Source organism: Paroedura picta, chromosome 2 (assembly GCF_049243985.1).
Source record: "Paroedura picta isolate Pp20150507F chromosome 2, Ppicta_v3.0, whole genome shotgun sequence".
In the NCBI taxonomy this organism is placed as follows: Eukaryota; Metazoa; Chordata; class Lepidosauria; order Squamata; family Gekkonidae; genus Paroedura; species Paroedura picta.
Genome location: NC_135370.1, coordinates 28655451 through 28672579, shown reverse-complemented (window position 1 = coordinate 28672579; position 17129 = coordinate 28655451). Strand labels below are relative to the sequence as shown.

Genomic DNA, 17129 nt, shown 5'->3' with positions numbered 1-17129 from the left:
ATGCTCCAGAGCGCCAATATTACTGAAGGAGAAGAAGAGTTGGTTCAGAGAGCCAGTTTGGTGTAGTGGTTAGGAGTGTGGACTTCTAATCTGGCATGCTGGGTTCGATTCTGCGCTCCCCCACATGCATCCAGCTGGGTGACCTTGGGCTTGCCACAGCACTGATAAAGCTGTTCTGACCGAGCAGTGATATTACAGGTTTACAAACAGGTTTAATTAAATTCTGTTTTAATTACAAATGTCATGATGTACCATTCTTTGGGCATGTAGCACCAATATCTCACAAGGCCTACACGACTAGGAAAGTGTATTCCCCAGCTAACTCCCTTTTTTGGCCATCAAGTGGGAAATGAGTCATGAACACAAATGAAGACACGAGCCATCAAAATCAGTATTGTCTACAGATACATGGTTTCATGTATAGGTTCAGTTACATGTAAACCGCTCTGAGCCTTCGGGGAGGGCGGTATAAAAATATGAATAAATAAAATAAAATAAATAATAAATACTGGCAGTAGTTTTCCAGGATCTCAGATTGAGGTCTCAGAACCAATTTGCTAGAATTTTGACACCCTTCCTCCAGGATGTTAAGGGACCGAACTACTCTCAACAACTGTGCCAGGCAAGAGCTCACGGACGCACTAGAAGTGATGTAAAACTCTCACTGCCATTTTCACTACCATCTCAATACGCCTTCATAAGCATGCGGTAGGATGTTCTTGCAGCTTCGTTGTGAGTCTTCCCCCACACTTGCTCTAGCCATCTCACTTCCCTCTTCCTCTCCCAAAGCTCCCTGGTATAAAGGTAAAGGTATCCCCTGTGCAAGCACCAAGTTATGTCTGACCCTTGGGGTGATGCCCTCTAGCGTTTTCATGGCAGACTCAATACGGGGTGGTTTGCCAGTGCCTTCCCCAGTCATTACCGTTTACCCCCCAGCAAGCTGGGTACTCATTTGACCGACCTCGGAAGGATGGAAGGCTGAGTCAACCTTGAGCCGGCTGCTGGGATTGAACTCCCAGCCTCATGGGCAAAACTTTCAGACAGCTGCCTTACCACTCTGCACCACAAGAGGCTCCCTGGTATATGCCACTCTTAATCAATCCACCATGCTGGCTCTCAGGCAAAAAAACAAAGTCAAGGATGTCAAGCTGACAGAAGAACTCTGTTTTGCAGGCCCTATGGAAAGCCATAAACTCTCCGAGGGCCTGCAGCTCCTCCGGGAGCTCATTCCACCAGGTTGGGGTCAGGACTGAAAAGGCCCTGGCCCTGGTTGAGGCCAGGCGAGCATCTTTGGGGCCAGGAACAATCAGCAAGTTGGTACCTGCAGAGGTATTATCTAAACAGCAGAACGTGCCAAAATCAGTATTGCTTACTTTATATTTCCCAAATAAAGGATGTCGCCCTCCAGCTATGACCATGTCTTCATCTCGGTCCAGAGTAAACCGAACCGGGCAGCCAGTTCTGCAAACAGACAGACAGTCAAACAGACAGGGACTCCTGCTGACTTCAGAGTAAGTTTCAAGGATCTATTATGCACAGCGTCTGCTATGCCGGGTGGCCACTGGGCTATATGCACAGGGGCTGGGCTCCCCAGCGTACTTCGACGTCCTGGCATAGCGTGCACACACGCGCTGTGCACTAGGGCTAGGAAGCCTGGGATGCTGCCTGGCCTTGGCAGCGGCCGTGGGTGAGTGAGGAGGGGCTGGGCATCCACCGCATGCTATGGCGGGGGCAGGGGGATTCCCCTGATGACTCTGTGGCTCTGCAGCTCAGTGGAGCGCACAGGGGCATGTGGTATCTCTACAGGGACACCGTAGGTTGGGGCTGTGTGGGCTGAAAGGCCCAGCACTGTCGATTATGCACAGCACCGGCCCGCCCCACTCCTGCTGGCGCCCGCACTATCCCAGGGACCGCAGAAGTTCCTACGTTTCCATAACACGAGTCTTCCATGACCCTGGGCCAGGCCATCTCCATAATCGGAGATTTTCCCCGATGCCTTGCCACCGCCAGCATGGACATTCTGGACCATGCATAATGGGTCAAGGAGGACAAATATTAAACATTACATAACCTAGAATGAAATTGCAAAGTACCTAGGTACATCTAAGGGGCTTTTCGCACGCCTTCAAAATCCCCGGCTTCAGTCCCTCCCCAGAGTCACTAAGCACAAACAACAGAGAAGCCCGTTTGCTGATGTATTTTCCCTTTATTTTTTAAACTGTTTTCGGCCGAAAATCGGGCCCGTGAGAGGGGGGGGGATTTTTTTTTTTCACTCGGAGGGAGCGTGGCAACGATGAAATGACAGCTCAAACACACCGGGCAGCTGGATGGGTCTCTCCGTTGCAACGAATCAACACAGATTCGTTGCAATGGGTGTTTTTTTTTTTTTAACTTTCTTAAAGGGAAAGGGGCTGTTTGGGAGCATGCTAACGGCTGCCCATTGGCTGCTTGACGGCCAGGGGCGGGACGAGCTTGGCAAAAGCGCTACCTTTCTAGCGATTTTGGCCGAGACCGGAAGCCTGTGGGAAACGCTACAAAACGCAACTGGATTCCACTACAAAGGCAGGTATGCATAACGACGAATTCCACTATTTTAAATGGCGATTTTTCATTCAGCAACCAATTTGCTACAAAGATCCCGGTGGATTTTTATTCATATACCTCTTTTTCACCCCCACCTTTCTCCCCAATCAGGGCTCAAATCAGCTTACATTGCTCTCCTCACCTCCAATTTTAAATTAAGAAGACAGTGACTGGTCCAAGGCTACCCAGCAAAATTCTATGGCAGAATGGGGATTTAAACCTGGTTCTCCCATAGTCTAAGAGCTACACCACACTGGCTTGAGAGGGAACAGTGCCTTCCCCTTTCCACTGCAGCCCACAAAACATTGCTCCTGAGGGCAGGGGACCCTGAGGGTGGGATCCAGATTGGAATGCCTTACAAAATGTCCGGGATGAATTTCATGGAATGAATTTTTATCGCAGCTGGAATATTTTTATTCCCCTTTTGATGGTAGAATTTATTAAGGAGAGCTAGGGATGTTTTCATGGTTTTGGTGATCTGCTTCCAATGATGTGCCCATTTGTTATTAAAGGAAAAGTTGAGACCAAGGTATTTGAAATGGGACACTTGCTTAATGCTGTGCCCATCAATCTTCCATGAATATTTATAGCGGGTTTTTGCAAAAACTAAAAGTTTTCTTGAAGTTTATTTCCAATTGATTGTTGCAGCATTAGACCATAAAGCCACGCAAGGTGACCTACCTGGAGACCTACACGCGATCTGGACAGGATGACGGTGTCTTTTCCCCAAAATCAGGGGAAATATACAGTTTGTAATCATTTACTATCTTTGTTGCTCACAGAATAACAGCTGAGCATTTGGGAGTTGACCTGTTTTTTGTTTTTTTTTAAACTTGGGGCGCCGTGGTCACACGTAATGCCAAAACTGGGATAGGAAGGATCTGGCTGAAGGATCTGTATGGGAGAGGAGAGGTCAGGTACAATTGAACAGTTCTTTGCCCTCTCCCTAAATCCATATCCGGCTTCAATATTGAATAAGATATCGCTCACATTTAATTCATTTCTAAAATATCACAGACGATTGGAGCTCTTACTTGTGTGCTGCTACAGCAGCGGCCGCAGCCAGAAAGGAAGATCTCACGCATTTCCCTCCAAAAGCTCCGCCTGCTCGTTTTGTGTGGCATCTGATCCTATTGTACTGGGTACCCATTGCTGCAGCCACTATGTTCTGTAACATAGAGAGAGAGAGAGAGAAAGCAGGCTATAAAACAGGCCTGTCCTTTCCCATCATATTGACTGCACGTTTATTTCTTCCATATGCCTAAGGAGTAAGTGTGGGATTGCAGATTCACCAGCAGGAATCCTCCCATCACAAACAAGTGTCATGAACCCCTGATTCCTGTCCCAGTTTCCACATTCTTCTCCTCGCATTCTTCCCAGGACTCCTGCCCAATTCTGGCTTACCCCATGAGGCTCGGAGTGTCAACCCTCCCCTTGCTCTCAGCTTGCATTTCAAAGGCTCCCCCCTGGTTTCAACGGTGCCTTGCTATCTCCCTTCCTCAAGGCTGCTTTCTCTGGAGCCCAAAACAACAGATGGGGAAATTGCTTTAACACCACTCCATATTAAAGGATGCTGTGATCCTACATTCCTGTGTGAATGCCCGATTCCCGTCTACGTTGGTTTCTTGCCTTGCCCCTTTCCTATGGCCCAGGTATCTAGATCCTGCCACCCCCTACTATGGTGTCTCTGTCAAAACCTGCTGTCTGTGAGCATAAGCAATGTGTGGACTTTGCTTTGCTGATTCTTCCAAAATAAAGACTCTTCACTTAAAGCTTTCTACTGAAGCCGGATGCTGATATCTATGGTGTGAGTTTGTTGGGTCTCAACTGCTTGGTTCCTGACAACAAGCTTGTGGCAATCCAATGGCAGGGGTGGCGGCAGGCACTTCTGCTTGCAGCGCCTTGATACCAGCCTCTTTTGTGTTGCCTCGGTGAGCTCTGAGGAGGCGGGGCCAAGCTGAGGCGTTCTTTGGGGAATGCTGGGTGGAGTGTTGCTTCCCGGGCTCCCCCTATGGCGGTGGTGGCAGAGCCATGGCACTGGCCTCCTCTGCACCGCAAAAGAGGCCAGCGCCACAGGTGCTGGGTGGGACCTTGCTTCCTGGGCTTCCCCTTTAGTGTCGCAGAGGAGGCCAGTGCCAAGGTGCTTCTGCCACTGCCCTTCTCCCCTCTCCTGGCATTCCCCAGGGATCTGCGGCGACCCCCGTGAGAGGGTCAATCGAACCCCCTGGGGGTCACTGAGAACCACTGATCTAGTCAGATAGGTATGAATGCAGCAAGATTTCCCTTCCTGGAATCCCACTGGCCCTTGGATTTCTCTTCTGAGCCTTTGAAGTTACAGGCCAGCTGTTATATCAACAAACATTTGGTGCCCAAGCTGTTGGGTATTCAGAGGGGCCCTGAGTTGGTAGATAAGGGGAGAGCCTAGAGTGTATCCGCAGTCTTACCAAGGACTCCATGATAATCTGAAATATAAAAGGTTACTTTTCCTAATAAGGAAACTATATTCACATACAAGACTTACTCCCCAAGGGAAACTAACACCAAAATCATAATCAATAAGGGCATTAAACAGGGCTGTATAGTGGCACCCTTTTTATTTAACCATTTCTAAATGATTTAGCTCCATCACAATTTACTGTAGATGGCCATTGCCCTAAGCTCGGCTCTCTGCATACTCCATTTTTACTTTATGCTGATGATGCTGTCATCATGTCTTGTTCACAAGTTGGATTAAAGCATCTCCTCAATCAATGCTTTGCATATTGTGAATCTAACAGACACACATTGAATTATGAGAAATCCAAAGTGCTAGTCTTTGCAAAATCATGGAAACCTTTATGTTCAGATCAGCCAACTTGTCCCGTAGCAAGTCTCTGGGGATGGAATCAAATACTCTCTTTAGATCCAAGAAAGCAACAAAACAATTGGCTCTGTTTTTACTGCTAGATTTATTAACTAAGTGGGTCAGGGTGACACAATGGTCTAGGGTGGACTTTCCTGCACAAAACCCAATTTGTTTGGGGCCAAGAATCTTATTTTCAGAGATCCATTTGAGGACGTTATTTAATAGTCTACAGACTAAAAAGTCGACCCTTTAAAAATGCAAATCTCAACGATGTTGCTATTGCAGAAACAGTCTGAGCTATTTAAACCAAACAGCAGAACCCGATGCTGAGCTGCTTTCTGTGAACAGCAGAAAGCAGAGGTTTGAATGGCTCAGAGCCATTGAACCTCTGCTTTCTGCCAAACCACATCAAAATTCATGAAAGTTCATGGCAGTTCTTCAGTTCAGAAGCCTCATTTCGTAAAACGTGAACCAACCTAAATTCATGACGAAATTTTGTTTGTAAACCAGTTCATGCCAATTCCTAATAATGACTCTGTTCTTAGTAATCACTGACAGATGACTACAAAGTGGGAGTATCAAATCAAGCTTGTTTACATTACTTATCTGTAACATTTAGCTACCTTCAATATTTGAGCAGAGGCCTCCTGGCCAGAGAGTGTATAGCTGAGCTGTACAATAAAATAATGTAAAACCTGTTGGTTATTTACAATTATTATTATTTTATTATTATTATTTATTATAGTGCACAATTAAAAACAGAATAAAAACATCAAAACTATACAGAACTAACAGCACGTAAGACCAAACGCGTTTCGACCCTACTGGGTCTTCCTCAGTGGTCAGAACTGTGATAATACACTCTCTATAAAGTATCTATATTGAACTCTTTATAAAGTGTAGCTGAGTGGTTGAATGGGATCTGTAGATTATGGCTCCAACCAATATATGTAAATTTTATCCTTTTTGGAGACCACCTCTTAAGATATGTGCCTAGGGTCACTACTCTGCACTATTATTTAATTCTGTGCTGAGAGTGTATCTCATGTGCGTCAGAAAAAAAGCTATCATACCAACAAGTTTTACATTATTTTATTGTACAGCTCAACTTTTGAGTTCCTACCTGTTACGGTTGGGTTGTGTTCCTTTTTTGGTTTTTGGTTTGGAGAGTGTATTGCGCCTGCTTCTGGTTCACGGAAGCTGTGCGTGTCCTGATTGGAGCAGCCCCAGCCAGCCTTTTTGGGGCAGGGCGGGGTGCTGGCGAGAGGACTGCCTGGGAGGAGGGGTCCAGGAGTTCTCCCCAGCACTCCTCCTCCCCCCATGCTAGCTCCCATTGCATTTAACACTGCAACGGGCTTCAATTCTAGTAGCAGTTATATTTGAGCACTATATAAAAACATTGCTGTCCATGGTGCCCAATGAACCTGCAAGCCAGTTTACTAGAAGTCAAACTAGGATGAGCTAACATACCTTGAGCAACAAAGCCTCTTTAATATTCTGAAAACCACTGTTGTTACCTCCAATCTTTGGCCCAATAAGAATTTGACTTTGAGCTACCTGTACATGTGAAGCATCCTGGGTGGAGACATATAAATCCATTTCATTATCCTCTTTTCTTGGAATGACAACACTACAGTTTGTTTCCATGTAAAAATGGCTTTGTCCTCCAATATGGTTTTCACCTGTGAAAATCAAATGAAAGTTGGAAAAACCTGAAGCTCATCTCAACCATTCCCCCAAGAGCCAGCATTGTGTAGTGGATAAGAAGGGCAGCTTCTGATCTGGCAAGCCAGGTTTGATTCTGGGTGACCATCACAGTCCTGAAAGTGCTGCTCTGACTGAGCAGTGATATCAGGGCTCTCTCAGCCTCACCCACCTCACAGGGTGTCTGTTGTGGGGAGAGGAAAGGGAAGGAGATTGTAAGCCGCTTTGAGACTCCTTCAGGTAGAGTAAAGCGGCATATAAGAACCAGCTCTTCTTCTTCTTCAGTAATATCAGGGCTCTCTCAGCCTCACCCACCTCACAGGGTGTCTGTTGTGGGGAGAGGGAAGGGAAGGCGACTGTCAGCTGTTTTGAGACTCTTTTGGGTTGTGAAAAGTGGGGTATAAAAGCCAACTGTTCTCTTCTTCTTCTAACTCATCTGCCCTAGCAGTTTTGTAAATGATTGCATCTGAACACACTATCCCCATGTACACTTAGGCAATACTATTATGGGGCCAAAATCTCACCAAAATCTTGCCATCTCCTGGCAGCGAATGAATGACAACTTCAGATTATTTATAGGTCCTTGATAAAACCGGGTTATCATTTTATACTGCCTTCTAGGAGGGCAGTATGTAAATATATAAATATAAATATAAATATAAATATAAATGTAAATGTAAATGTAAATGTAAATGTAAATGTAAATGTAAATGTGTATGTGTGTGTGTGTATATATATATACACACACACACATACACACACACATATACATACATACATACATACATACATACATACATACATACATACATACATACATACATACATACATAATCGAAGTCTCTCCACATCTATATAAAATATACATTCAGAAATGCAGGGACATCAGCTTACCAGATGAAGTATCAATTGTAGAAGCTTAAAGAAAAAGATGTAATGACAAGGACTGGGACAGAAGCCCCTCCCCACCCCAATGCCTCACTAGAACTTTGCTAGCCCACATGTGGCTTGCTCATGGTATGCTTATGTTGTACAAGAAAAAGTCTGACACTACGGGAAAATAAACTGGAGTGCAGCCAGTTGGCAATGATATCATATGAATCCATCTCCAAACAGCATGAGAACCTCACAGCAATGAAGGTCACAGCAATAAAGGATCAAATGGAACTGATAGCCAAGCAGTCTAAGTAGGATTCTTTTGCCCAGCAAAATGCTCCCAGTTAATCATGTTGAGTGAAAAAAACTTTTTATATTTTTACTGCAGAAGAAATATAGACACAGGGGAGTTCCCAACTCTGCTCAGAAAACTTACATAGTGTTAAATACCCTTTCCTTGGAGGCTGGGAAAGATGATGCCCTTGCAGGATGAACCAATAGCTTGGGGTCTCTATCTCCCCACTCCACCTCCCTGGAACACCCTACAGCCTTCCAGGAACTGCCAACAGGGATCTGGGTCTTTGCCCAGCATCAGTTCCAGCCCCCAAGGTTCATATATTGTAATGGCTTGCTCATGTCTTCTGGCCTTGACACACAAGATGACCAGTTTGACCCTGCTCAAAACATCCCCTCCTCTGAGTGATGGGGAAGCTACATTCTGGAGAGGAACATACTGATCTTTTGATAAGAACCAAGGGTCAAAAACAGTCAAATCAATGTGCAGAAGTATAGTCAATTTCTAATAACTGTATGATCAATCAGAAGATTGCAATCATTTTCTCTATCACCATGCCATCAGAATCAATCTCCAATAGTCCATATCATAAGTAGGAAGACAGATAGATTATTCATGTACAAAGAGCTTGAGGGATACCAAGGAATAAGTAGGCCACTCCAAGTCAAAAACAACAACAATGAAGGCCTGCAAACAAAGGAGATTGGAACAGACTAGAGGAAAGCCATCCTCCATGTGAGGCCTGGGGATCCTCTGGAATTAAATGCCTCCAGGAATCAGTTCCTCTGTAGAAAATGGATGTTTTGGAGGGTGGGATTTGTAGCATTGTGCCCCAGTTGAAGTCCCTGTCCTCACCAAACTCTGTTCCTAAATTTCCAAGTGTTTCTCAACCCAGGTCTGACAGCCCTACTCCCCATCTCCTGCCGGTGGCCAGGGGGGACATGTCAGCCTTCACTGACCAATTAAGGTTACATTCACACAAATTTGTTTTCTGAATAAGGTGAGCTACATGATATGTGAGAGAAAAACTCACATGTAAACAAACGTACCATGGGACTGTCATGCAAAAAGGTTTGCTCTATATTAGGAGCACTGCAGGATTACTAAGACCGCATACAACTACTTACCTACAATAATTTGGTCAACGGTGTGAAATGCTTTCTCAACATTTCCTTGTTCTATTTTCTTTTCTTTGTCGAAATATGAATTATGTTGTATGGCATCCTGAGGGTGAAAACATAAGCTTGGATCTCAGCAAGTATTTCTACAGGAACAAGGGAAGGTAATTTTCAACCATTTCTCCTTCCTGTGGGGGACCACTGAATCCTCCCAGGTCATTCCTCGTTGGTCTCCCATCCCCAGAAGGAGCATTTGATGGGCCACCAAGATGTGTCATAACGCTGTCTCAGGAGATCTTGGTGGATTTCTTTTATTCACGAAGCATGTAGAAAAATGCCCCCTGCACGTGGCCCCATTGTGCAGATTTTTTAATCACCATTGTGATTCTAATAAAGAATCTTATGGCACCATTTTCTTTACTGGACTCAATGGTGGCTTTTACCTGAATTGTCAGGATCAATTCCAGATCTTCATATCCTATCTTCACTTTTTGGGTGGCTTCCTTTGCAAGCTCATAGGTCTCTGCAACCACACCACAGATAACGTGACCAATGTATGTTACCTGCATGGTATAACAAAGCAACAGAAAGTAAGGTGAACTGCTTTAACTCAAGGGGCAGCAACTGTGCCCTTTTTAAGCTGCTCTGACAAACTTTGTTCTAAGGAATCAATTTTCAAACTGCGTTCTGAACAATTTTGAGGTCCTTTCGATTGCCTCATTGGCAATTTGTCTAACATCCACTGCCCCCCTCCATCAAAGTCACCTCCAGACTACAGTCTAGTTCTAAGAGAGTTGAACAATATACTATCCATCTGGCCAATGCTTACAACCTTGTTTTTGCATGCCAAATGTAAGTATGGTGGGGGTGGACTTTAGGGTGGTCATACTGTTAAGTGAGCTTTTTAAAACATGAGTTTCAGCAAAGAATCTTATGTATCTGTTTCATTATATTATTTAATACAGAGAATTCTTCACCCAAAGAGTCTGCTTATTCAGAGTTTGACTGCGCATTAACAAATATTAAGTGTATGTTATTTGTGCAAGATAATGATAATGCCCTTGGGGGTCTTATTAGTAATTCATTTGACTGATAAGCAACTAGGTCCCATTAGCCTGTGTTCACATTAGCAGAGTATTTCTATATTAGTAGCTGTGGTAGGCAAAAAAGAGTATATTTAGAAAGAAAACCATCAATGAAGAACTACCTCCTCTGCAGCAAACACTTTCTCATCTTCATCCCCATTTTCCCCTGGAATATCAGCAGCTGTGACCACGGTAACCACCCCCGGAACTTCTAAAGCCTCAGAGGCATCAATGGATCTGGAGAGGAGGATAAAGGTTCTAATTCACGTAACAACAGTGAACCACTAAAGGTATATGATTCAAACAGAAACAATCAAGGCACAATAAACATATACTTCCTAAATAATATATGGCAGAGGTCCCCAACCTATTTGAAACTGTGGGTGCATTTGGAATTCATTTTTAAAATACATATAGATATCGATTTTATTTTTGTCTTATAAGAAAAGAATTACAGCAAAAAATTACGAAGATTACATAAGGTCATATAACAGTCCCAGCAGTCTTGAAATTCTTCTGGTGATCTTCAATTAATCAGATGGGTTAACTTTGCCATAACTGCAAGTTCTCTAATTTTCCTAATCCATGAGTCCATATTAGGCAGTTTTTGTTGTTTCCACCCTGATGCAGTTTGAAGTCTTGCTACAGTGGCAGCATGGAAAAAAAAATCTAGCTTGTTTCAGCAGTCGGGTCTTAAAATTTAAGATGGTCTGCAATTTATCACATACTTTCAGCCAAAACTTTTTTTTTAATAAACTATCAAGATCACCACCTACGGGAAAAAGACCCACCAGTGTTGTGACATTTCCAACACATATAGCGCATTCGGCATTCTGACACAGCATGGTAGTTGCCGCAACAAAATGGCCGCCACAGGAGGTGGAGCCAGCCTCAAAATGATTGCCACAGCTTAACATCAGCAACACAATGTAGATCCTTGTGTTGAGGTGTCAAGAGCAATTAAGGAAGCATAGTCAATCATGTCTCCAGAAGTCAATCAGACTACTGGGCAAAAGGCCTTCCTGGCCCCACTCAATTTCCTAAAAGTATTTGGCTGGTGTCCGAAAAGGTACTGTAAACAACCTGCATTGCAGTGTGTCTATATGAACAAACCTGGGCACTCAGTCTCCCTTCTTAGGCCTACTTTATACCCAGTAGTTGAAGATCTGCCCCACTATCTATTGGAACGTCCACTTTACACAGATCCAAGGAAGAAATTTCTAAATAAAATTATTCCAGGGGCATTTTCTTCAGCTCATGATTAATTATAGTATTTGCCTCCTGATATGCAATGGTCCCCAACCTTTTTATCACCAGGGACCGGTCAACACTTGACAATTTTACTGAGGCCCGGGGGGGGGGGTAGTCTTTTGCTGATGGACGTCGCCGCCACATGTGCTCCTGCTCCACTTGCTTTACCACCGGTGCCCCTGACTTCCTGCTGCCCGCTGGGGGGCGTTGCCAGCAGCAGCTACACAGTGCCACACCAAGGGGGAGCCCCAGCCATGGCGGCCGCTGGAGAACACCAAAGGTGAGCTGGCGGCAGAGTGGCAGGGCAGCCCCTGAGGCAGCAGCCAGGGAGGAGGACAAGGAGGAGCTGCGGCCCGGTACTGACTGATCTATGGACTGATACCGGTCCCCGGACCAGGGGTTGGGGACCATTGCTGATATGGACCCATTTGTGACATAAAGGGTTGCCACCTTTGCTTTGGCCACAAGAAAGATTCAAGCTGGCCTTGGGGCAAATACTGTGGTCTAATGAGCAGAATGTATGGGTTAAGTGTAATTTTTATTCTGGTTAAGTGATAACCGTGACAGATCTGTTTGTTTTGAACAATTTTATTGTTATCTGATCTTGCGATGGCCTATGGCCTAGTGCAATAAAGTTTGACTTTGACCTGCTTTATATTTGCAACCACTCCTTTGTTATTCTAGTTCATCCCCCCCCCCCACACACACACCACGAAGCAAACAAATACAGATAGAACATGACCTGTGGTTCCATTTGGTCAAATGAGTTATCTCATTTGACCTCTTAACAACATCACTTACATAATCTTCGCATGGGCTCGTGTGCTTTTTACCACTGCCATGTAGAGCTGTCCGTCTATTGGAGCAATATCATCCGTGTAGACAGCCTCGCCAGTGGCATGCTTAATCCCAGACTCATGCATGATGGGACGACCCACGGGGTCCCGAGGAGGCTGCTGTGGGTCGACATCCTGTCACAGAAGAAGTCACTTGCTATATAGATAGTTCATACTGTATAGATAGTTCATACATCATTATGTAGCAGGGTCTTCTGAATACACTTGGCTGCAAAGAAATTTAGGGATGGGCACGAACTGCATTTTTGCTGTTCAGTTTGTGACTGACTCATAAACCCAACCACAAACTGATATGCTGGTTCATGAGCCATCTCAAGTTTAAACCCTTGCTTTCTGCTCCCCGCAAAAAGCTCAGAACCATTTAAACCAGTGGTTCTCAACCTGGGGGTTGGGACCCCTTTGGGGGGGTCAAATGACCCTTTCACAGGGGTCGTGGCATGGCAAGCAGCTTGCCTGGGGGGGGCACCATGCACACAACAGCCTTGCGGGGTAGATCAAGATAGGGCATTTGTCAGTCTGGAGCAGCGGAGAAGAGCGAGATCGGCATGGTGGGACAAAAGGCAGAACTGAACTGAGAAACCCCAGAAAAAAATAAATTTATATACAATCATAAACAATGGATCTTCACGCCATTGGTCACTTTCAGTTTAATTTCTGTGAAAGAATACTTGCATGATTGTATGGTTGGGGGGGTCACAGGTCACATGTCTAGCCAAAAGAGGTCAATGAAAATGCTAGAATTAACAATGCCGTTGATGATGAAAGGGAGCCTCATTTTTTTCTGGGGATGAACTGCCTGGTTAACCACTGACCTGATATTCCTGCACACCCTGTGGGGGATGATCTCGGAACTCGCCCAAGGCACTCAAGGTTTCCTTGGGCAGGTCAGGATACATGGATGGGTACTGCAGTAAGGAAGACAATTTTGAAAGCATTTAATATGTCCAATATGTTTGCTGCTGATCTTTCCAGAAAAAATCCTCTTTCAAAAGCCGTCCATTGACTTCCTTCTCAAGTCCTGAGCCCCGGTCAGAAAGCCACAAAGTATTCATGTGGTGAAGAAGTTTTTGTTCATGCAGTAGAATGTGACCCTCACTAGTACCTAAGTTGTACAAAGGCCAGTATAAATTACTACATTTGATGTATCAGGTGGGTAGCTGTGCTGGTCTGCAGTAGAACTGCTAGATTTGAGTCCAGGAGCACCTTAAAAACCCACAAGATTTCTGGGGCATGAGATTTTGAGAGTCAAAGCTCCCTTGGTCAGACACATTCTGAGGAACGGAGTTTTGACTCTTGAAACTTCATATCCCCTAAAACCCACGGTGACTTCTATGCGCAGGAAGTAATATAGGACAGTTCTCTCACATGGATATAGAAACAACTCGACAGAACAAGTAGGTACAAAAGTACATGATGTTCTGTAACAGGCCTAGAAAAGGAAGGGCCATGGGTGTTTCAGTGGGGAAGGTCACTCTTCTCCTCCTGTGGAGTCCTTTGTGCTATGCACATGTGTCCTCTACAGCAGTGGTCCCCCAAATTTTTATCACCGGGGACTGGTCAACGCTTGACAATTTTACTGAGCGGGGAGTAGTCTTTTGCTAAGGGACATCGCTGCCGCCTGAGCCCCTGCTCCACTTGCTTTCCCGCCGGCACCCCTGACTTCCTGCCGCCTGCTGGGGGGTGCTGCCAACAGCAGCAGTGCAGTGCCACGCCGAGGGGGAGCCCCAGCCATGGCGGCCGCTGGAGAGCACCAAAGGTGAGCCGGTGGCAGAGTGGCAGGGCAGCCCCTGAGGCAGCAGCTGGGGAGGAGGAGGAGGAGGAGGAGCTGCGGCCCAGTACCAACTGATCTGCGGACCAGTCCCGGTCCCTGACCGGGGGTTGGGGACCACCACTCTACAGGAGAGATACTGCCTGATCAGAAAAAAATAACCCTGGCTTGCTCTTGCACCTTTAATCACAGCAGAAATCCAAAAAGTGATAAACAGTATCTCACACTAAGAGTTGCAGACCAAGCCAATAATGAAAGTGGAAAACATAGCTAGGAATAGCTATGTAAAAAGAAACATATATAAAAAGAAACATTTTGTGTGTGTCCTAGGGGAGGTGTTCCCCATTGTTCAGCTGGGACGAAGAGGCGATGCAGCTTGAACATCTGCCAGTCCTGCTCTTATTAAGGAATATAAGAAATAGCAAAAAACAAAAATAATTTTAATTTTATATTCCCATTGCGTACCAAGCTGTCTCTTTAAACCAATTCTTTTTTTCAACAAACACTTCACAAATGGAGGGGAAAATCCCAGAAAAAAATGAATGCAAAACAAAAGTAAAAATTATTTTGTAGAGGTATCTACTTCAACACGCCATAAATTTGGAGAGAAAACTTTATAAGAACAAAATTTCCTCCAAGTGACTTCCTGGATATTTATTGATTCTTACTAAGGTACATGGCAAGCCCATGAGGTGGCACAAATTGTTAGGATAGGGCTTGTCCACAGAAAGTTTATCATGGCATGTGGCTTGAAGGGACTCAGTGGATACTCTGAGATCTGTAAAATATACAAGTAGATATTAGGGATGGACACAAAACAATTCACGAGTCAAAATTTGGCATGAGCCCCTGAACCAATGCTTGGGAAAGGTCCCAAACATTTACCAGACTTTTGTTCCTTTTGGTTTAGCTATTTGGGCCATTTAAACCTAATAGCAGAACGACATGAGTCCACAGCTGACCTGTTAGGTTTAAATGGCTGGCAGCCATTTTACTAGTGGGTTTGGCTTCTCCCTGCTTTCAAGGGGGAGGAGGCAAAATGGACTGCTGAAATGGCTGCTGGCCATTTCAGCCTAACAGCTGCCAGGTGCACCCGCCCCACTGATAGGCTTAAATGGCTGCCAGCCAGGTGGGTCCACTCAGCAGCTTTTAGTCAGTTTTGTTCTCCCCTGATTCAAGGGGAAGGAAGCAAAACGGGCTAAATGACTCCCAGCCATTTAAACCTTCCCAAGAGATCCCCTAATTTTCTCCCGTCTGCAGCAAGCTATAGTCAGGAACAAGTGGGATCCAGTTCAGGGCATTTTGGGCTCTGTTTGAGGCCATCCTGAACCAAACCAGATTTTTTAGGTTCATGCCCCAGCCTAGTAGACATGCAAGCACATAGACATACAAGTACACAGACACACCATGTGCTTTAAATCTTGCAGCACTTCCAAATAGAATCTGTAAAAGAAGCTGATGAGCAGAGTTCGTCTGTATTCCACTTTTCCGCCTAACGCTGAAGGTGAGAGTTGAATCTCCTTGAGAATTAGCCGGCAGGCTTCATCCAGCATCTGCTCATCCCACTTTCTGAGGGAGAAAGGATAAGAAAAAAAGTATACTTATTTACTAGCAGAGCTAGGCAAAACTCTAATGTAGAAACTAAAGGCCAAATTCCACACTGGATCTCCCAGCATTTTGATTCTTTGTTTCATGCTGTTGCAGGGGTCCTGCATATTTTACCACAATTATCAATTCAGGCTTGAGTGGGATATATTCTAGCCCAAATCCTATACCCTCAACCCATGTCTCTTTTTTATTTCCTTTTGGTGACCTTGGTGCAGTGAAGTAGGACGAAGAAGTAGAAGAAGAGTTGGTTTTTATATCCAGCTTTTCACTACCTGAGGGATTCTCCAAGTGTCTTACAATTGCCTTCCGTTCCTCTCCCCACAACAGACATGCTGTGAGGTAGGTGGGACTGAGAGAGTTCTGACAGGACTGCTCTGGGAGAACAGCTCTAACAGGATTGTGACTGACCCAAGGTCATGCAGCTGGCTGCATGTGGAGGAGCAGTAAATCAAACCCAGCTCATCAGGTAAGAAGCTGCCTTTCTCCCGGGAATCTGCCAGCATTATTATTTCTTATTCATGGGGGGATATATTAGTCTGAAGACATTGTTGTGAAAAAAACTGTTATTATAATTACATTAAAACAGGAGTGCTGTTTTTGATGTGGTAACTGTGGCAATTGTAAAAAATGACCCCCTGTGAGAAACTGGGATGGTTATAAAAATATGCAGATACAGTGAAGGAAGAGTAGATGAAGAAGCTTAAATCATGATCTAGATTGCAAATCTTGCAATTGTATACATCGTTTTAGAACAGTGGTTCTCTGCCTTGGGCTCGCGACCCCATTTGGGGTCGATTGGTCCCTTCCTGGGGTTTCCAGGTTGCCCGCTGCCATGGTGGCAGCAGGCGGCAGCAGTGGCATGCGGAGGCAGGGGGTGGTGGTGGTGGCGGAGGCGTGTGAAGGTGGCAGAGCCATAGCAATGGACGCCTCCACACAATCTCAATTGTTGTGCACACCTGTGCGCACACGCCAACCATGCACGCAGTGCACACATGCACACTGCCGCCAGCTGCCGAGTTGGAGTCACAGGGGAAGTAAGGTTGAGAACCACTGTTTTATAGGAATACCTGTCATACTTCTTAGTTATATTTTCCCTCAAAGAAATAGGTGGTAGATCTAATTAACTAATGCTTTAGGAA

The 17129-nt window shown here is 45.1% G+C and overlaps 1 protein-coding gene across 1 annotated transcript in view; it reads right to left on the bottom strand.

Annotated features, from left to right (window-relative positions):
- Window positions 1-17129, bottom strand: part of LOC143828623 (aldehyde oxidase 3-like) — a 69407-nt gene that overhangs the window by 25164 nt on the left and 27114 nt on the right. The window contains exons 15-23 of the mRNA XM_077318910.1: window positions 15789-15951; window positions 13427-13519; window positions 12559-12728; window positions 10629-10743; window positions 9865-9984; window positions 9431-9527; window positions 6986-7110; window positions 3618-3751; window positions 1374-1461 (exon numbers count right to left, since the gene is read on the bottom strand). Of these exons, the coding sequence (XP_077175025.1) occupies window positions 1374-1461; window positions 3618-3751; window positions 6986-7110; window positions 9431-9527; window positions 9865-9984; window positions 10629-10743; window positions 12559-12728; window positions 13427-13519; window positions 15789-15951 (1105 nt within the window). The remainder of the gene's footprint in view (window positions 1-1373; window positions 1462-3617; window positions 3752-6985; window positions 7111-9430; window positions 9528-9864; window positions 9985-10628; window positions 10744-12558; window positions 12729-13426; window positions 13520-15788; window positions 15952-17129) is intronic.